The 21,805-nt window shown below is 33.9% G+C and overlaps 1 protein-coding gene across 1 annotated transcript in view; it reads left to right on the top strand.

The window, feature by feature from the left end:
• galnt9 (polypeptide N-acetylgalactosaminyltransferase 9) overlaps positions 1–21,805 on the top strand; it is a 392,311-nt gene that overhangs the window by 68,296 nt on the left and 302,210 nt on the right. The window contains exon 2 of the mRNA XM_034171079.1: positions 3,945–4,125. Within this exon, the coding sequence (XP_034026970.1) occupies positions 3,945–4,125 (181 nt within the window). The remainder of the gene's footprint in view (positions 1–3,944; positions 4,126–21,805) is intronic.

The raw sequence follows: 21,805 nt of genomic DNA, 5'->3' as shown, positions 1-21,805 counted from the left end.
GTGAAGCTTAGGGCTAGTGGTCAGCGATCACCTTAGTATTTCCTGTTTTCTTGTTGTTTAATGCTGACAAATTATACAGTATTTCTTGTCTTTCTGATGCCTGATTCTTTCTTTTTTTCTCTCAGTTTAACCCTCTGGGGTCGATGCCATCGTATACGATGGCTAAGACCAAGCTTTACTAAATTATAAATAACTTTTGAATGATATGAGATAGAAACTTACTTTTTTGCTGAAATGTTAACTCTGCGGACGTTCGAGCCAGCCATCGGCCATCTTTGTACTCTTCATAGAAGCTGTGTGACGACGTGCGCAATGTGAGTGTGCAATCGGAATTGGTTCACCGTCACATGGTTTTCCAAAATCCAATCGTAGGGCAGATTTACCTCACGTGAAAAGCCAAAGATCGTTTTCAGGAGTGATATCTTACTAGTTGGCCCGTTTAAATAGCTCCAATGAGTACATACTATTAGTACATACTCAGTGCGCCCTGCGCCATTACGCACAGCGATCAGTGAAAGCAGGAGCAGACGGAGAGCCTCTGATGACAATCTCACATGCTCAAACAAAGAGTGTGTAACTATCAGGATTGCTCCACTAGTTTGTATGTGAATGTTACTGGATAACTCTGTTGCTTTCTCTGTGTAAAGCACTGTTTACCATATCAATGGACAACAAAACGCATAGACCATTTTGTGTATATTGTTCAAAATGTGCGTTTGTGTTTATTGTTTGAACCTTCTTGATGTACAGATTTTCACACAAGACCTCAAATTACCTTTATAAAGTGTCAAAACAGCTGTTTATTATAGTCTGCTGTGTGTTTTGAATAAATGTGTGGAAAATTATTTTACGCTTTATTTTTTCCTTGCCTATTTTTGATGGTAAACCTTTATTACACAGGTTGAAAGCACAGGTTGTCCTGAAAAAAAAAAAAAAACAGGCATAAAACTTGATTGTGGGATGCAGGGAGAGCTGTTAACAGCAATAATAAAACATTTATGCCAGGTGAGTGAACTGTCCAAAAATTGCCCTCGGACCCCAGAGGGTTAAGGTGCAGCTCCATCCAGAGATTGGTACGGTATTTGTGGTGTCCTGTGCACCAATAGCTTTTCCTGTATGTTCGTTTTATGAATTATGTAATTTGTGTCTGTAGCATGGCCCAAGCAGAGTCTGGTCTGCTTAAGGTTTCTTCCTCAGAGGGAGTTTTTCATTACCACTGCTGCTCTGGGGGTTAGTAAGGTTAGACCTTACCTGTGTGAAGTGCCTTGAGGCAACTCTGTTGTGATTTGGCGCTATATAAATGAAAATAAATTCAAATTGAGATTAAAACATTTTGCGGTTGAATGCGAGCCGTGTTCTGCAGCATGGTGGCTGAGCAGTTCATGTCCTGCTCGTATACTTTTGTAGCCCGGTGATCTTTATTTCCAGTCTTCTTTGAACTGTCCTTCTAATCAATCAAAAAAAAAACACACTGCTGTTGAGAACTTTACCTGAAAGCAAAAATCACTGAAAGACCTTTTGAAGTGATGAGCTGAGATTTCTTCTTGTCCGCTTTTTGAAAGCGCCTTTGTCAGGGTAACAAAGTGATGGTCCTCTAAATGACACTCATGGGTCACTCTAATGAGAGCAGAGAGGTAATTTAAGTCTGTCACGTAAAAGCCGCTGCTGAATTTAGTTGCGCCAGAGCAAAGAGACGAAGGTGCTGAACCAAGGACTGACTCTCATTCAGAGCAGCGTGCACAGTCTGCTGGCTGCTCAGGGATTCTCTGTGGGCTGAAAGGGCGTGCACGGAACATGCTCAGTGTGAATACTTATTTCACTCTCATTGTGCTTCCACATATCGCCTCAATAGTGCTGCTATAATTAGGCACAGGAAGGCACGGGGGCTCAGTGTAACATCTGGTTTTTCCTTCATGAAGTAAATCTCTAAGCAAATAGTTGTATTTTTCAAAAGCTGAATATGAGATATACAAAGTGCAGAATTAGGCTGAGCGCAATATTAGTTAAATGAAATTACTTTGTTTTTCACTTAAATGCATCTACGTAGCAATTTCTGTAACATCACAAACAAAAATTTGGTGGCATATTTCAGAATCATTCTGTCCAACGAGTGTTTCAAGTGCAACTTCTCCAAAACTGATGGGGGGATTTTAGTGAAACGTCACACAGTGGCAGCACCCCACACAAAGATAAATAATCCTGGAACCAATAACCTCAAGGGGAAATAATTGGACTTTTGTATTCAATTGATGCATGCATGTACGCTCACTGGCCACTTTATTAGGTACACCTGTTCAATTGATTGTTAACACAAATGGCTAATCAGTCAATCACATGACAGCAACTCCATGCATTTAGGCATCTAGACATAGTGAAGATGACTTGCTGAAGTGTAAACTGAGCATCAGAATGGGGAAAAAAGGGCATTTAAGTGACTTCGAGCGTGGCATGGTTGTTGGTGCCAGACGGGCTGGTCTGAGTATTTCACAAACTGCTGATCTACCGGGATTTTCACAGCGGCATTGTATAGCAGCACACAGGGTAAGAAGCACACAGAGTATCAAATGTGAAAGTAAAAAAGAAAAACAGTTTGCAATATTGCAATATTGAAAGCTTGGTTACTGGCAAATCAGACATGCAACCATCTGTAGCCTAACTGTGGAGGCACCACTTGGGTTTTTTTTCTCTTTTTTTTCCCCCAGTTATATGTACACAATACCTTTGTGTACTTTATGTTAATAAATGGTTTAGTAGTCTTTACACAATAAACTTGTGTAGGACACCCTGTGCAATAGTTACACTTGTGCACGTGCAAATGAGTGTATTGGGCAACGTGCAGTACAACCCAGTACTGTAATACGCAATTCAACCAGGCACTGAAGCATTTTGCACTTGTCACTTTAATGCAGTATTTTTGCACCTCAATCACCCATCATCATAAAACTCTTTTGGTTCCTCCACCTGTCGGTGGCTTATTAACGATCAGTTGTTGCTACTTTGAATTTGTAAATATTTGTATGTATATTCGGTTTTAATTGTTTTCTGTCATGATTGATTTGTTTTGGTATGTTGTGTGTTCTTAGTCTGTTTCTGTGTTACTGGGACTACGGATGGAAATTAGCATCCTGCTATAATCTGGCATATTTACATGTAGCTATGTTCATTAATATGCATTGTCCCATTTCAAATAAACGTGACTGACTGACAATATAAATACCAGACATATTGAGCAAAAGTGGTTTACTGGCTACAATGTTCCTCTCATTCCCGATCTCTGTCTTCCTGTTACTTCTCCTCCCCCTGAGTGAGGAGTTGCACAGAGGTGTACATCGACAAATGCAAGGACCAGCATCTTTCCAATGAAAGCAACAGGCAGGGCATCATTAATTATTGATTATTGGCCATTAATTATATGAATAAACAATATAAATAAGTGTATATATGTTTTTTCTTCTTGCTCTGTAATTTTTAGTTAAAACACTTATTCAGCTGTGTTTTTGCTCAGAGGTTTATAATACACACTCAGGTGGTGGTGATACACATACATGTTACCATAGTGATTAGACTGTTTGACATTTCCTACAGGCAGCAGATGGTTTGCACAGCAGGATTAAACAAAGTTTCAGCTCATGTTAAGCCGCTTTGTGTTCTCTTGCAAACTGCATCAAAGTTGGATTTGGAGAAACAGCTCTGACATGAAAATGCACTCAGACTCATGTTTATGATCCTCATTGTGCACAGATTTTAATTTCTAATAAAAGGCATTTAAAAAATGGGGGTAGTTTGTGGTTTGCCTCCACAGTTTCCTCATATTATGAGACATGAAAATGATTTATAGTCTCACTTTGTCCTGCTTTGTGCTCAGCTGTGGTGCTTTCACATCCATGTGGGATTTAGTTTTTTTTTTTTTTTTTACAGCTCTCTCACTGACATGTTCTTGACAGGTTTAGCAAAGCCCATGGGGCTGGTGGAGGGGCCCGGAGGCCTTGGCCAGGGGGGAGCTGCTGCCACTCTGGGAGAAGACAGTCGCGATGCTGAGGTGAAATACGAGGAATACGGCTACAATGCTCAGCTCAGCGACCGCATCTCCCTGGACAGGAGCATCCCCGACTACAGGCCTAAAAAGTAAGTCGGGCTCATCAAGGTCAGCTCATGTGACACAGGCGTGTGGGTTTGTGTGTCTCCCAACTGTCATGTTAAGGCTACAGTGGAGTTCAGTTGTATTATAAATTAAATTTAAGCTTTTTGTATCTACCCGTGGGCCTCCAGCTTTATAAGAGAAAAAAATAAAGATTTAGTAAATCTGAGGGGTCATTTAACCCTGTAAAAGAAATCCACCTGAATCTTAAAGAATCAACAGTGAAGAAGATTTTGTCAAGATTTGAGATTAGATAGAACTTTATTGAGCCTTTGGGAAGACTCCCTCAGGGAACTTGAGGTTCCAGCAGCATTGTGTAGCAGCACACAAGGTAAGAAGCACACAGAGTATCAAAATGCAAATTAAAAAAGTAAAACCATTTGCAAATACAAATATAAATATACAATATAAATACTAGACATACTGATCAATTCTGGTTTACTGACTACGACTGCTCCTCTCATTCCTGTCCTCTGTCTTCCTGTTACTCCTCCTCTCCCTGAGTGAGGAGTTGTACAGTCTGATGGCCTGAGGAACACATACAATATATATATACACACACACACAGAAAACTGGAACTCTAATCACAGAACCTTATTGCAACTCAGCTACATGTAGCTGTCATTTCAAACCGGAAACAACTGCAAGACAGCAGCCCTTTGCTTCCTTTTTTGTCAAAGCATGTTTTTAGTCAAACTGGGCAATTAAAAAAAAGGAATTTTCTAAAACCCTTCCATTTCAGAGCCAGCCTCAGCTGACTGTATTAATTAACAAGCTTCTTTTTACTCGCCCTCCTTCCTTGCCGCTCTGCTCTCATCTAATTTTCTGGGTGTGAAAATGAGCTACGAACAAAAGCAGAGATGATGAAATGAATTATCCCAGCTAAAGCCCACAGAAACCTCTCTTGGCCATCAGATTCCCTCTCTGTATCGCTGCATGTCGTCATTGTTCTTTAAGACTGTGATATAAATGCCACAGGCAGGCCTGATCCCCCCCCCACACACACACACAGCAATCATCCATCCTCTGCAGCACCCTCTCTATCCCAGCTGTAGTGCACAATCTAAAAGTATTTTTAAAAGGCCATTAAGGATGCTTGCTGGATGTCTGCTGGGTCTCTTTCATTAAAATAAAATAATGCAAGATGCCCTTTAATTCAATGTTATGGAATAGCTCTAAAGCTCTCAGCATCAAGTTGGCAGTTGAGGATAAGGTGCTTTTATGTTGGGATTAGATGTGTCTCAAGTCATTTTCTTCAGCGTAGTCCTCTGTGGCAAAATCTGACAGTGACTGAAATCCACCCAAGTGGAGGTAAATAGGTGGAGTTTCAGCACAGGAGAGAAAAATATGAGAAAAACTGCAGGAGGTCTGTAACTATTAAGTAGAGGTGGGCAATACCGGGAATTTTGGTATTGATCCGATACCAAGTAAATACAGGCCCAGTATCGCCGATATCAAGACCGATACTTTTTCGTATTTAAGCTTCATAGATCCAAAGGACCTAGGATAGAATTTCGCCAAACATTGTACGTGACAACAAAATACTTTATTATCACAATCAACATTTTTGTTTAAAAAATATCACTCAACACAACTTAAACAAAATCTCCTGAGGTAGAGGGCTGACAAACCACAATACAAGGGTGCGCTGCTCTGTGTTGTGTGACACAGCACAGCACTGCTCTTACAGACAGAGAGTAAACTTTGATCAATCTGCGTGCACAGCAGTCAGTGCGTGCGGGAAAAAAAAAACGTGAGTATTGATCTTTTTACATGAGGATCGTTCAATATCAATAGCAGCGTTGGTATCGATATTATCAATATTAGGATCGATCCGCCCACCTCTACTCTTAAGTTGTGACTGTACCTCAGTCATTGGTGAGTCACAATATCACACACCTCATTTCACAAAGTAACCTTGTGTTGCCTATGCAATATTCCACTGAGGTGTCTGCCACCTACTGGGTGGTTAGTGGAACCTGACTTCATGATGGAATAGGAGCAGGTGTGGTTGCCAGTGAAATGAATTCAATCGGATAAGTAATTTAATTAATTTAGATTGGTTTTCATTTAGAGCAAGCACACAGGTGACAGCGGTGAGGAAAAAATGCCCTCTGATGATTTGAGGAAGAAATCTCAAGCAGACCAGACTCAAAGGGGTGACCCTCTGCTTAGGTAATACTAATAAAAAACATTTTTAACAGTACAGAGGAACATAAAAGAAGTAAAGAGTACACAGTAAATTTTGCAGAGTAAAATATACTCTACCGGGATAACATTTGGTCCCAGTCCAAATAGAGTTAAATATACTCTTTCTATCACAGTGCTAAATTAACTCCATCATGCTGTGAATGACGCTTATTACAGTAGAAAAGCTTGATTTGACAAGATGGTAGAGCTGATTTCACTCTATAATAGAGTGTATTTTACTCAATTTAGACTGGGACCAAGGCAGCATGGTGGCTTAGTGGTTAGCACTGTTGCCTCACAGCAAGAAGGTCATGGGTTCGATTCCTACCTGTGCCCTTTCTGTATGGAGTTTGCATGTTCTCCCACAGCTAGATGCTGTGTTGGACAGGACACTATAGGTTGTGAGTGTGCCAAAAATCCAACACTGTCATAATGCCACAGTGAATTTACAAAAGGTAACACAGCAACAAGGATGCATAAAAATCAATAATGTTAATAAAAAGGTAATATCAAACTTTTATAGACCATATGGTTAAGAGTAGAAACCTTCCCTGTGCAGAGGTTTATTCACAATATGTCCACTCGCAGATGCAGAGATTTTTTTCGAGTGCCCCAGGATTCGAAGTGTAGAGAGATCCAACATATCCTCAATATAATAACGAATGCTGGCATAATAAAAACTGCTCATGCAGATGGCTCTTTATTTTCCGTGACAGAATTTGAGAGATTGTTTTGTTTGACCAGTTTTGGCCAAATCACACAGACATGGACACATACACAACACAAGTGCTGTTTCACGGATTATGAGCACTTCAGTGTATACATAACATGTATATGTTGTGCTTTTTTGTTGAGTGTGTTTTAGATTTTACAGATTTTTACCAAATTTGAACTTGAAATCTCTCACGAGTGTAACTTGCATGAGTTTGACTTTGAACATGATTGATTTTCATCAAAACCTTGAAGGACCACCTAGTTTACTGAACAGAGTAATGAATTTTTTTTTTTTCGTTCCGTCCATAACGAGCAAAATGTGTGAGACTTTTGCCAAATTTGAACTTGAAATCAGAAATGAGGGTATCATGGATGACTTTGAATTTGAGCCTGACTGGATTTCACCAAGACGCTCTATGGATTGTCTTGTCAGTATCAAATGGCTCTTCTTTGTATCCCATAGCAATATCTATATTTACAAAAATTGATGCATATTTGATCTACGTAAATTATAAGCCTTCTTGCTTTAAGCGTTGAAAGCAAAACTGGCAATATTGTATTTACCCAAATCCTAAAGTGGTCACGTGTTCAGCACAGCTGGTTGTTTTTATTTCTAAATGCAGTATCACAACACAAAAAAGATGCTTCACTCAGAAAAATCTTCTAATATTGACCAAACTGATAAAGCTAACACAACATCAGACCAGAGAATTTTGATTCTCATGGTCAGAGTCCTTCTATCAGGTCTACAGGTCGGATATGGCTGGACGTAATTGCAGGACTCAGACAACTGGCTCTGTAGGTAAAAGCAGTTTACTAAATCAGCAAACTGGGTCTGGTACACAGTGAAGCAGTCCAACAAGAGTAACAAAAACAGAATCATCAGGCAGAATGCGTGGTCGAGGATACAGGCAGGTAGTCGTAACACACTTGAGGCTAGCAGTTGAGAATACAAAAACAGCTGGAAAGTAGGCACAGGGTGCAACAATCTGGCAAAGAACGAGGGAGAACTGAGGAGCTTAAATACACCCAGGTGATGAGGTGCTGATAAGGAACCGGGTATGCAAGGAATGAACCAGAAGAGGGCGTGACCGAGAGGAGAGAGAGGGAAACACCCACCACCAAGAATAAGCAGGGAAAGACAAGAGAAAAGGGGACAGACAAACCCAAACCGGGAAAAACCTCAGCAAGAGACTCAACAAAACCAAACCAAAGCCAGAAAACAAAACCCCAATCCTGACACCTTCAGGTGCCTTTTGGCAAACTCCAGGCAGGCCACCATGTGCCTTTTACTAAGGAGTGGCTTCTGTCTGGTCACTCTACCATACATGCCTGATTGGTGGATTGCAGCAGAGATGGTTGTCCTTCTGGAAGGTTCTCCTCTCTACACAGAGGAATACTGCAGCTCTGACAGAGTGACCATCAGGTTCTTGGTCACCTCCATGACTAAGACCCTTCTCCCACGATTGCTCAGTTGGCCAGCTCTAGGAGTCCTGATGGATCAGAACTTTATGGATCATGGAGGCCACTGTGCTCATTGGGACTTTCGAAGCAGAAGATATGTTTCTGTACCCTTCCCCAGATTTGTGCCTCAGGACAATCCTGTCTCAGAGGTCTACAGACAATTCCTTTGATTTCATGCTTGGTCTGTGCTCTGACATGCACTGTCAACTGTGGGACCTTATATGTAGACAGGTGTGTGTCTTTCCAAATCATGTCCAATCAACTGAATCTACCCCAGGTGGACTCCAATTAAACTGTAGAAACATCTCAAGGATGATCAGTGGAAATAGGATGCACCTGAGCTCAATTTTGAGCTTCATGGCAAAAAGGCTGTGAATAATTCTGTATTATTATTATTATTATTATTATTATTTTAATTTGTAATAAACTTGCCAAAATCCTTTTTTCATGTTGTCATTATGGGATGTTGTGAGTAGAATTTTTAGAGGAAAAAAATGAAATTCAGAAATTTTGGACTAAGGCTGTAACATAACAAAATATGGAAAAAGTGAAGCACTCTAAATAGTTTCTGGATGCACTGTATCTCAACACATAATTATGTCGCTGTTCACACCAATTATCTAGAAAGCAATCTTGTGAATGTTTAACAAATTCTGAAATATAAATTGTAAATCTTGCAGTTATCTATTTCCTAGTTGTAAATAAGTCAGGATTCTTCTGCCACACATCAATATTTCTTCCATGCAGTAGTTGGCTTTTCAGGGTATAATGATACTTATTTAAAAAACAAATGATACAATTCAGTAGCGGACCCATGATACAATTATTGTGATATGTGAGGTATCATTCCGTCCCTAAAGCCGGTTGAATACTATGTTCCAAATTCAAGGTGGGAGATATTCAGTGTGTTGCATTTAATCAGACATTATGGTACTGACTGGATTTTATTCAGGCTCAAAACCTGCTTTATCATTTTGGGCAAAGCTATGAGCCAGGCGGAAACCATTGGTGTTCTTCTACCTTATGGTACCAGCTCGACTCTACATGACTCACTTTGGTCCGAGGTACTGTACTTTGGTACCTTTTCCACTTCTTATTGTAATGCAGTTGACTTGGCATGAAACTGCTTTGATTGATACCATTTAAAATGAGACACAAGGGAGGTGATGGTCTTGTGGTAAAAGCGTTGGGCTTGAGACCAGAGGATCCTTGGTTCAAATAGATAGATAGATTTTATTGTCATTACAAGTTGAAATCCCAGCTTGACCAGAAAATCGCTAACAGCTCTTGGGCAAGGTCCTTAATCCCCTAGTTGCTCCCGGTGTGTAGTGAATACCTTGTATGGCAGCACCCTCACATCAGGGTGAATGTGAGGCATTATTGTAAAGCACTTTGAGCGTCTGATGCAGATGGAAAAGCGCTATATAAATGCAGTCCATTTCGACACAAAACATGGAGAATACATCACATACTAATCAGTGTAGTACAGTACACACAGTACACACAGTGCTACGTGCTTAATGTTATTTTTAAAAAGGTGAGTTTGTTCAAGATGTCTTTTGTATCCTGTCGCACATGATCATTTCCCTCTATTATAACTGGAAGCAGGAAACAAATGATTGATTTTTGGCAGTAAATGTTAATGTTGGGGTAAACTGATGATTGCAGTGATGTTGTGTGATAGAGTGTTTTGGCCACAGCTGTGGAGCGGCATAGTGCGAGTGCAGCAGCTCTGCTTCATACAAATCTTGGATGCTTCTCCTCGTCTCCATTATTTTCCATTTTACTTTACACAACAGTTTCCACGCACTGCTGTTTTACCCTCATCTCCTGTGGTGACAGTTTGTGTCAACAGTCATCCAAACGCACACCTTATAGGAAATTCTTTCACTCGCTATGAATTGTTTTTGTGTGATGGGAGGTTATGCCTCCCACAACACTGGCCAAACCACACTTCTTTGGATTCACTACATCCAAAAGTGTAGAAGTAATGAGATGACTTTATGGATGCATATAAAGGGCTTAAAAGTATTTACACATTTTGAGCACAGACATGAAACAAGATTGAGACATCTAGTCATCTACAGTAGTGTTCAGAATAATAGTAGTGCTATGTGACTAAAAAGATTAATCCAGGTTTTGAGTATATTTCTTATTGTTACATGGGAAACAAGGTACCAGTAGATTCAGTAGATTCTCACAAATCCAACAAGACCAAGCATTCAAACAAGACCAAACTCACATTTCAACTCAATACAGAACAAATCTTCTCAAAATGTCAACAGCGTCTTTTTTTTTTCCTTCGTAAACTTCGCAAATTACAGGTTCAGCACTCAATTCTTGCAGTTTTTTATAATGCTTCATAGAATCCATCCTCACGTTCAATATCACAGCCTGGTTTGGTTCACTCAGTCTTACCCAACGTAACACTCTCAATAAAGTCATCAAGATCAGTAGCAAAATCATTGGACAGCAGCAGGACTCACTTACCTCCATCTATAACCACAGAGTCGTGAGGAAAGCCACACAGATCTCCACAGACCCCACTCACACTCTGCACCAGCACTACACCTTTTTACCATCAGGTCGTAGGTTCAGGTCCCTGCCTTTTAGGACTAAGAGGGCCACCTCCAGTTTTCTGCCCACCTCGATCCGCCTGATGAACAGCAGCTAATGTGACTAGTTTTTTGAAAAGGCTGTGCTTGGCTTTTATTGGCTTGTGTAATTATATTTATTAAGTGTTGATGAAGTGTTGATTTTTTATGGAATTTTATTATGCATGAAATGTGTGTTTCTGCTCGTGCTGGCGCTCTGTCTGCAAAGGAAGTTCCTAACGGATAAATAAAGTTATTTTGATTGATTGATTTGATTCATGATATGCACACTCTTAAGGCTATGAATTGGGCTATTAGTAAAAAAGTATAAAAGGGGTGTTCACAATAATAGTAGTGTGGCATTCAGTCAGTGAGTTCATCAATTTTGTGGAACAAACAGGTGTGAATCAGGTGTCTCCTATGTAAGGATGAAGCCAGCACCTGTTGAACATGCTTTTCTCTTTGAAAGCCTGAGGACAATGGGACGTTCAGAAGAACGGTGGAAGCGACTCTAGTTGCAGCGGCTACCAACACACTCACATTGCCTCAATTTGGAAAACGGACTGTTTCAAGTTTAGTGCACATAAACAATGTCAAATGTATATGTGTTGTCCTTATTCTGATGTGTGCCATTATTACGGTAAACAAGTAATAATTGTGGATTAATTGCTGTTTGTCTATGGAATGTGAGTGCGGAAATCTCGTTGTTGTAATGACAATGATAATAAAAGCTATCTATCTATCTAACATTGTTCAGAAGAACAGCGTAGTTTAATAAAAAGTTGATTGGAGAAAACGTATACGCAGGTGCAAAAATTATAGGCTGTTCATCTACGATGATCTCCAATGCTTTAAAATGCACACACACAAAAAAAAAACAGAGATGCGTGGAAGAAAATGGAAAACAACCATCAAAATGGATAGAAGAATAACCAGAATGGCAAAGGCTCACCCATTGATCAGCTCCAGGATGATCAAACAGTCTGGAGTTATCTGTAAGTGCTGTGACAGTTAGAAGACGCCTGTGTGAAGCTAATTTATTTGCAAGAATCCCCCGCAAAGTCCCTCTGTTAAATAAAGACATGTGCAGAAGAGGTTACAGTTTGCCAAAACACATCAACTGGCCTAAAGAGAAATGGAGGAATATTTTGTGGACTGATGAGAGTAAAATAGTTCTTTTTGGGTCCAAGGGCTGCAGACAGTTTGTGAGACGACCCCCAAACTCTGAATTCAAGCCACAGTTCACAGTGAAGACAGTGAAGCATGGTGGTGCAAGCATCATGATATGGGCATGTTTCTCCTACTATGGTGTTGGGCCTATATACCATACAGGTATCATGGATCAGTTTGGATATGTCAAAATACTAGAAGAGGTCATGTTGCCTTATGCTGAAGAGGACATGTTCTTGAAATGGGTGTTTCAACAACAATGACCCCAAGCACACTAGTAAACAAGCAAAATCTTGGTTCCAAATGAGACCAGAGGATCCCTCAGTTCAAACCCCTGTCAGGCCAGAATATAAGAAGGGCTTTTGAACAAAGTTCTTAATCCCCAGTTGTTCCTGGTGTGTAGTGAGCGCCTTGCATGGCAGCACCCTCACGTGTGTGAGAATGTGAGGCATCATTGTAAAGCCCTTTGAGCTTCTGATTCAAATGAAAAGGTGCTATATAAATGCAGTGCATTTGCTTTGTTTCTGTGAACAATTAGTGCTTTTAGAGAAGCGCACACACACAAACCATTATATTTTCCTTTATATTACTGCAACATTAGCTTGGCGCTACAGCTACTCAATCATACACATAAAATCACAAATGCAAACTTAATGAGCAAGTTTGCCTTTTTTAGACCACTTTGTCATATCTACCCCTTAAAATAAGAGTAGGCAGGGGATAGGCCCAGCGCCCTGCAAGTCATGGGCCAGCATTTTACAAGTGGGTGCCAAGTGTGCTTGGGACTTACTATTTTTCAACATATGGATACTGATGGAAAACTTACCCTGTCCGGAAAAAGATGAGGCCAAGTATGACACTTTATGATGCTGTGATCTTTAGTACAATTCAAGAAAAGCTCAAGATGGCCTCAGGCTAAAATACAGCACCTTCACTTCTGGACGACTGGCAGAACTTTACATTTTAAAGTCCTTCAATGTAATTTGACAGGAGATGAGCAGAGTAGTAGCATATGATTGATGGATCAGTGGGCCCATTTACAGAGAGATCTTGGTCAGGTGTCAACTGTAAAGAGATCTTGAATTTCAAAGGTAAAATAAAAATTGCCTAAACTGAAGTCAGCTTGGAGTAGCCATGTCAAAAGGCATATGTGTAAAGGCCCATGTGTAAGGCCCATGTGTAAAATATGCATCAAATCCATCCATTGGACAGGCATGTAGAATGGGGTAAAAGAGGAATGGTGAAAACACAGAAGCCCCCCCGACCCCAAATCAGTTGTTGGTGTTAATTCATGACTAATTTTAGCATATGGTGAATTTTGAACAACTATGGCTGTTCCCACAATCAATCTCAGAAATGAACGCGTACAGTTTGTTTTCAGCGGTGACCCAAAATGGCGGCCGTAACTACGCGGAAGTGACGTAGGCCCGACCGTACCTATTGCTAATAATGTTTGAATGTAGAGACCTTTGTTTAAAAAAGTGGACTTATCTTTTAAACTTTGCCGTAACTGTAGCAGCCTGATGTTATTCCACTTAGGCCGTTGTGTAGAATGGGGTAAAAGAGTAATGGTGAAAACACAGAAGCCCCCCCATGGCATTAACATGGCATTATTTTTCTCACACACCTTTAACAGACTTATCAGCCAAATAAATAAATGCTAGCTAGTTAGCATAGCTGCTAGCCATATAAGAAATGAATAGATATGGAAAGGGAGCTTATTAACAGTTCTTCAAGGGGAGCACCAAAAAAATAACTGTAAACACTGTTAACCAACAAAAGAAGGAGGGGAAAAAAGGAAAAAGAAATATTAACTAACATGCGAGTAAAATGGATACATTTTTGGTGTGTAAATCTAGTAGTGAGAAGACAGAGTTTGGGGCAACCAAAAAAAGAAGAAAGTAGAGGATGATCTTCGTTTGCTCCTCTGCACAGTGCATCCCCGCATCAGCCACCTGTGCACGTCAAAGACCCAGAGTTATTGGTCACACTAAACAAGAGGTGAGAATAGATGAGAGACTAAATATGTTTAAAAGTTTAATTAATATTATTATGTTAAAATGTGTTAGTTATGTCAAAAATGTTTAAAAACACACAGAGATGTTTAAATGTTAAAAAGATGTTTAAATATGACAAAAGTTAAAAATAGAAGAACAGAAAGTTAAAAAAAACATGTTTAAAGTGTTTGAAAAGGGTGTAAAATGTGTGAAAGAATAGAAAGTTTCTTAAAAGTTTAATTAATATGATTTATGTTAAATGTGTTATGTCAAAAAATTTAAAAACACAGAGATGTCTAAATGTTAAAAAAGATGTTTAAAATATGACAAAATGTAAAATAGAAGAACAGAAAGTTAAAAAAAACATTTTAAATGTTTGAAAAAGGTGTAAAATGTGTGAAAGAATAGAAAGTTTCTTAAAAGTTTAATTAATATTATTTATATTAAAACATGTTATGTCAGAAACATTTAAAAACACACGAGATGTTTAAATGTTAGAGATGTTTAAAATATGACAAAAGGTAAAATAGAAGAACAGAAAGTTAAAAAAATGTTTTAAATGTTTGAAAAGGTTAAAATGTGTGAAAGAACAGAAAGTTTCTTAAAAGTTGAATTAATATTATTTATATTAAAACATGTTATGTCAAAAATTTAAAAACACACAGAGATGTTTAAATGTTAAAAAAGATGTTTAAAATATGACAAAAGGTAAAAATAGAACAGAAAGTTAAAAAAACAAGTTTAAAATGTTTGAAAAGGGTGCAAAATGTGTGAAAGAATATAAAGTTTCTTAAAAGTTTAATTAATATGATTTATGTTAAATGTGTTAGTTATGTTAAAAACATTTAAAAACACAGAGATGTTTAAATGTTAAAGAGATGTTTAAAATATGACAAAAGGTAAAATAGAAGAACAGAAAGTTAAAAAAATGTTTTAAATGTTTGAAAAAGGTGTAAAATGTGTGAAAGAACAGAAAGTTTCTTAAAAGTTGAATTATATATTTATATTAAAACATGTTATGTCAAAAACATTTAAAAACACACAGAGATGTTTAAATGCTAGAGATGTTTAAAATATGACAAAAGGTAAAAATAGAAGAACAGAAAGTTAAAAAAAACATGTTTAAAATGTTTGAGAAGGGTGCAAAATGTGTGAAAGAATATAAAGTTTCTTAAAAGTTTAATCAGTATTATTTATGTTAAAATGTATTAGTTATGTCAACAATGTTTAAAAACACACAGAGATGTTTAAATGTTAAAAAGGATGTTTAAAATATGACAAAAGGTAAAAGTAGAAGAACAGAAAGTTAAAAAAAACATGTTTAAAATGTTGAAAAGGGTGTAAAATGTGTGAAAGAATAAAAAGTTTCTTAAAAGTTTAATTATATGATTTATGGTAAAATGTGTTAGTTATGTCAAAAAAGTTTAAAAACACACAGAGATTAAATGTTAACAAAGATGTTTAAAATATGACAAAAGTTAAAAATAGAAGAACAGAAAGTTAAAAAACATGTTTAAAATGTTTGAAAAGGGTGTAAAATGTGTGAAAGAATATAAAGTTTCTTAAAAGTTTAATTAATGATTTATGTTAAATGTGTTAGTTATGTTAAAAACATTTAAAAACACACAGATGTTTAAATGTAAAGAGATGTTTAAAATATGACAAAAGGTAAAATAGAAGAACAGAAAGTTAAAAAAATGTTTTAAATGTTTGAAAAAGGTGTAAAATGTGTGAAAGAACAGAAAGTTTCTTAAAAGTGAATTAATATTATTTATATTAAACATGTTATGTCAAAAACATTTAAAAACACACAGAGATGTTTAAATGTTAAAAAAAGATGTTTAAAATATGACAAAAGGTAAAAACAGAAGAACAGAAAGTTAAAAAAAATATTTAAAATGTTGAAAAGGGTGCAAAATGTGTGAAAGAATATAAGTTTCTTAAAATTAATATATTTATGTTAAAATGTGTTAGTTATGTCAAAAACATTTTAAAAACACACGAGATGTTTAAATGTTAAAAAGGATTTTAAAATATGACAAAAGGTAAAATAGAAGAACAGAAAAGTTAAAAAAATGTTTTTAAAATGTTTGGAACAAGGGTGTAAATGTGTGAAAGAATATAAGTTTCTTAAAAGTTTAATTAATATGATTTATGTTAAAATGTGTTAGTTATGTCAAAAACATTTAAAAAAAAACAGAGATGTTTAAATGTTAAAAAGTTGTTTAACATATGGACAAAAGGTAACAATAGAAGAACAGGAACGTTTAAAACAATGTTTAAAATGTTTGAAAGGGTGTTTTTCCCGACCAATGTGTGAACGAATAGAAAGTTTCTTAAAAGTTAATAATATTATTTGTTAAAATGTGTTAGTTATGTCAAAAACATTTAAAAAGACACAGAGATGTTTAAATGTTAAAAAGATGTTTAAAATATGACAAAGGTAACAACTAGAAGACACAGAAAGTTAAAAAAAAACATGTTTAAAATGTTGAAAAGGGTGTAAAATGTGTGAAAGAATATGTTCTTAAAAGTTTAATTAATATGATTTGTTAAAATGTGTTAGTTATGTCAAAAACATTTAAAAACACACAGAGATGTTTAAATATTAAAAAAGTTGTTTAAAATATGACAAAAGGTAAAAATAGAAGAACAGAAGTTTAAAAAAAATGTTTAAAATGTTGAAAAGGGTGCGAAATGCGTGAAAGAATAGAAAGTTTCTTAAAAGTTGAATTAATTATTTGTTAAAATGTGTTAGTTATGTCAAAAACATTTAAAAACACACACAGAGATGTTTAAATGTTAAAAAAGATGTTTAAAATATGACAAAAGCTAAAAATAGAACAGAAAGTTTAAAAACATCTTTAAAATGTTTGAAAAGGGTGTAAAATGTGTGAAAGAATATTTTCTTAAAAGTTTAATTAATATGATTTATGTTAAAATGTGTTAGTTATGTCAAAAACATTTAAAAACCACAGATGTTTAAATGTTAAAAAAGATGTTTAAAATATGACAAAAGGTAAAATAGAAGAACTTAAAGTTAAAAAAAAATGTTTAAAATGTTTGAAAAGGGTGTAAAATGTGTGAAAGAATATAAAGTTTCTTAAAAGTTTTTAATATGATTTATGTTAAAAGTGTTAGTTATGTCAAAAACATTTAAAAAGACACAGAGATGTTAAATGTTAAAAAAGTTGTTTAAAATATGACAAAAGGTAAAATAGAAGAACAGAAAGTTTTAAAAAAACATGTTTAAATGTTTGAAAAGGGTGCAAAATGTGTGAAAGAATAGAAAGTTTCTTAAAAGTTGAATTAATATTATTTATTTAAAATGTTAGTTATGTCAAAACATTTAAAAAACACACAGATGTTAAATGTTGAAAAGGATGTTTAAAATATGACAAAAGGTAAAATAGAAGAACAGAAAGTTAAAAACATGTTTAAAATGTTTGAAAAGGGTTAAAATGTGATAGAATAAAAAGTTTCTTAAAAGTTTAATTAATATGATTATGGTTAAAATGTGTAGTTATGTCAAAAACATTTAAAACACACAGATGTTTAAATGTTAAAAAAGATGTTTTAAACATATGACAAAAGCTAAAAATAGAACAGAAAAGTTTTAAAAACATCTTTAAAATGTTTTGAAAAGCGGTGTCAAATGTGTGAATAGAAAGTTTCTTAAAGTTTATCAATATTATTTGTTACAATGTGTAGTTATGTCAACATGTTGTTAAAAACACACAGATGTTTAAATGGTTAAAAAGGATGTTTAAAATATGACAAAAGGTAAAATAGAAGAACAGAAAGTAACAAAAACAAACATGTTTAAAATGTTTGAAAAGGGTGTAACTGTGTGAAAGAATAAAAGTTTCTTAAAAGTTAATTAATATGATTTATGGTAAAATGTGTTAGTTATGTCAAAACATTTAAAAACACACAGATGTTTAAATGTTAACAAGGATGTATAAAATATGAAATAAGGTAAAATAGAAGAACAAAGTTAAAAAAAATGTTTAAAATGTTGAAAAGGGTTGAAAATGTGAATAGAAAGTTTCTTAAAAGTTTAATCATATTATTTATGTTAAGATGTGTTAGTTATGTCAAAAACATTTAAAAAGACACAGATGTTAAATGTTAAAGATGTTTAAAATATGACAAAAAGTAAATAGAACAGAAAGTTAAAAAAAATGTTTAAATGTTTGAAAAAGGTGTAAAATGTGTGAAAGAATAGAAACTTTCTTAAAAGTTTAATTATTATTTATATTAAATGTGTTATGTCAAAAACATTTAAAAATACACAGATGTTTAAAATATGACAAAAGGTAAAAATAGAAGAACAGAAAGTTAAAAAAACATGTTAAAATGTTTGAAAAGGGTGTAAAATGTGTGAAAGAATATACGTTTCTTAAAAGTTAATTAATATGATTTATGTTAAAATGTGTTAGTTATGTCAAAAACATTTAAAACACACAGATGTTTAAATGTTAAAAAGATGTTTAAAATATGACAAAAGGTAAAATAGAAGAACTTAAAGTTAAAAAAAATGTTTAAAATGTTTGAAAAGGGTGTAAAATGTGTGAAAGAATAATAGTTTCTAAAAGTTTAATTAATATGATTATGTTAAAATGTGTTAGTTATGTCAAAAACATTTAAAAAGACACAGAGATGTTTAAATGTTAAAAAAAGTTGTTTAAAATGACAAAAGGTAAAAGAAGAACAGAAAGTTTTAAAAAAACATGTTAAAATGTTTGAAAAGGGTGCGAAATGTGTGAAAGAATAGAAAGTTTCTTAAAAGTTGAATTAATATTATTTATTTTAAAATGTGTTAGTTATGTCAAAAACATTTAAAAAGACACAGAGATGTTTAAATGTTAAAAAAGATGTTAAAATATGACAAAAGGTAAAATTAGAACAGAAAGTTTTAAAAACATGTTTAAAATGTTTGAAAAGGGTGTAAAAATGTGTGAAAGAATAAAAGTTTCTTAAAAGTTTAATCAATATTTTGTTAAAATGTGTCGTTATGTCAACAATGTTTAAAACACACAGATGTTTAACTGTTGAAAAGGATGTTTAAAATATGACAAAAGGTAAAATAGAAGAACAGAAAGTTAAAAAAACATGTTTTAACGTTTGAAAAGGGTATAAAAGTGTGATAGAATAAAAAGTTTCTTAAAAGTTTAATTAATATGATTTTATAAGTAAAATGTGTTAGTTATGTCAAAAACATTTAAAACACACAGATGTTTAAATGTTAACAAGGATGTTTAAAATCTGACATAAGGTAAAATAGAAGACACAGAAAGTTAAAAAAATGTTAAATGTTTTGAAAAGGGTGCAAAAGTGTTGAAAGAATAGAACGTTTCTTAAAAGTTTATTAATATTATTATGTTAAAATGTGTTATGTCAAAACATTAAAAACACACAGAGCTGTTTAAATGTTAAAAAAGATGTTTAAAATATGACAAAAGGTAAAAATAGAACAGAAAGTTAAAAAATACTGTTTAAATGTTTGAAAAGGGTGTAAAATGTGTGAAAGAATAAAAAGTTTCTTAAAAGTATTAATATTATTTATGTTAAAAGGTGTTAGTTCTGTCAAAAACATTTAAAAAGACACAGAGATGTTTAAATGTTAAAAAGTTGTTTAAATATGACAAAAGGTAAAAATAGAACAGAAAGTTTAAAAAACATATTTAAAATGTTGAAAAGGGTGCAAATGTGTGAAGAATAGAAAGTTTCTTAAAAGCTTTAATCAATATATTTATGTTAAAATGTGTTAGTTATGTCAACAATGTTTAAAAACACACAGAGGTTTTAAATGTTAAAAGGATGTTTAAAATATGACAAAAAGGTATAAAAATAGAAGAACAGAAAGTTAAAAAACATGTTAAAACTGTTCGAAAGGGTGTAAAATGTGTTGAAAGAATAAAAAGTTTCTTAAAGTTTAATTAATATGATTATGGTAAAATGTGTTAGTTATGTCAAAAACGTTTAACAACACACAGATGATTAAATGTTAACAAAGATGTTTAAAATATGACATAAGGTAAATAGAAGAACAGAAAGTTAAAAAAACATGTGTTAAAATGTTTGAAAAGGTGTAAAATGTGAAAGAATATACAGTTTTCTTAAAAGTTTAATTAATATGATTTACGTTAAATGTGTTAGTATGTTAAAAACATTTAAAAACACACACAGAGATGTTACATGTTTAAAGAGATGTTTAAAATATGACAAAAGGTAAAATAGAAGGAACAGAAAGTTAAAAAAATGTTTATAATGTTTGAAAAAAGGTGTAAAATGTGTGAAAGAACAGAAGTTGTTAAAGTTTAATTATAATTATTTATATTAAAACATGTTATGTCAAAAAACATTTAAAAACACATAGAGATGTTTAAATGTTAAAAAAGATGTTTAAAATATGACAAAAGGTAAAAACAGAAGAACAGAAAGTTAAAACAAATATTTAAAATGTTGGAAAAGGGTGGCAAATGTGTGAAAGAATATAAAGTTTCTTAAAAGTTAAGCAATATTAATGTTAAAATGTGTTAGTTATGTCAACAATGTTTAAAAACACAAAGATGTTTAAATGTTAAAAAGGATGTTTAAAATATGACAAAAGCTAAAAATAGAACAAAGTTTAAAAAAAATGTTTAAAATGTTTGAAAAGGGTGCGAAATGTGTGAAAGAATAGAAAGTTTCTTAAAAGTTGAATTAATATTATTTGTTAAAATGTGTTAGTTATGTCAAAAACATTTAAAAAGACAGAGATGTTTAAATGTTAAAAAAGATGTTTAAATATGACAAAGCTAAAAATAGAACAAAGTTTTAAAAACATGTTTAAAATGTTTGAAAGGGTGTAAAATGTGTGAAAGAATAAAAAGTTTCTTAAAAGTTTAATCAATATTTTATGTTAAAATGTGTTAGTTATGTCAACAATGTTTAAAACACACAGATGTTTAAATGTTAAAAAGGATGTTTAAAATATGACAAAGGTAAAAATAGAAGAACAGAAAGTTAAAAAAAACATGTTAAAATGTTTGAAAAGGGTGTAAACTGTGTGATAGAATAACAAGTTTCTTAAAAGTTTTAATTACCATATGATTTATGGTAAAATGTGTTAGTTATGTCAACAACCATTAAAAACACAACAGATGTTTAAATTGTTAAACAAGGATAGTGTAAAATAGACATAAGGTAAATAGAATAACAGAAAGTTAAAAAACCATGTTTTAAAATGTTGAAAAGGGTGTAAAATGTGTGAATAGAAAGTTTCTTAAAAGTTTAATCAATATTATTTATGTTAAATGTGTTAGTTATGTCAAAAACATTTAAAAAGACACAGATGTTTAAATGTTAAAGATGTTTTAAAATATGACAAAAGTAAATAGAAGAACAGAAAGTTAAAAAACATGTTTAAAATGTTTGAAAAGGGTGTGAATGTGTGATAGAATAAAAGTTTCTTAAAAGTTTAATTAATAGATTTATGGTAAAATGTGTTAGTTATGTCAAAACATTTAAAAACACACAGATTGTTTAAATGT

This window comes from Thalassophryne amazonica, chromosome 5 (assembly GCF_902500255.1).
Source record: "Thalassophryne amazonica chromosome 5, fThaAma1.1, whole genome shotgun sequence".
NCBI classification, from domain to species: domain Eukaryota; kingdom Metazoa; phylum Chordata; class Actinopteri; order Batrachoidiformes; family Batrachoididae; genus Thalassophryne; species Thalassophryne amazonica.
The sequence above is the reverse complement of the archived record's forward strand: the minus strand, read 5'-3'. Positions and strand labels throughout refer to the sequence as shown.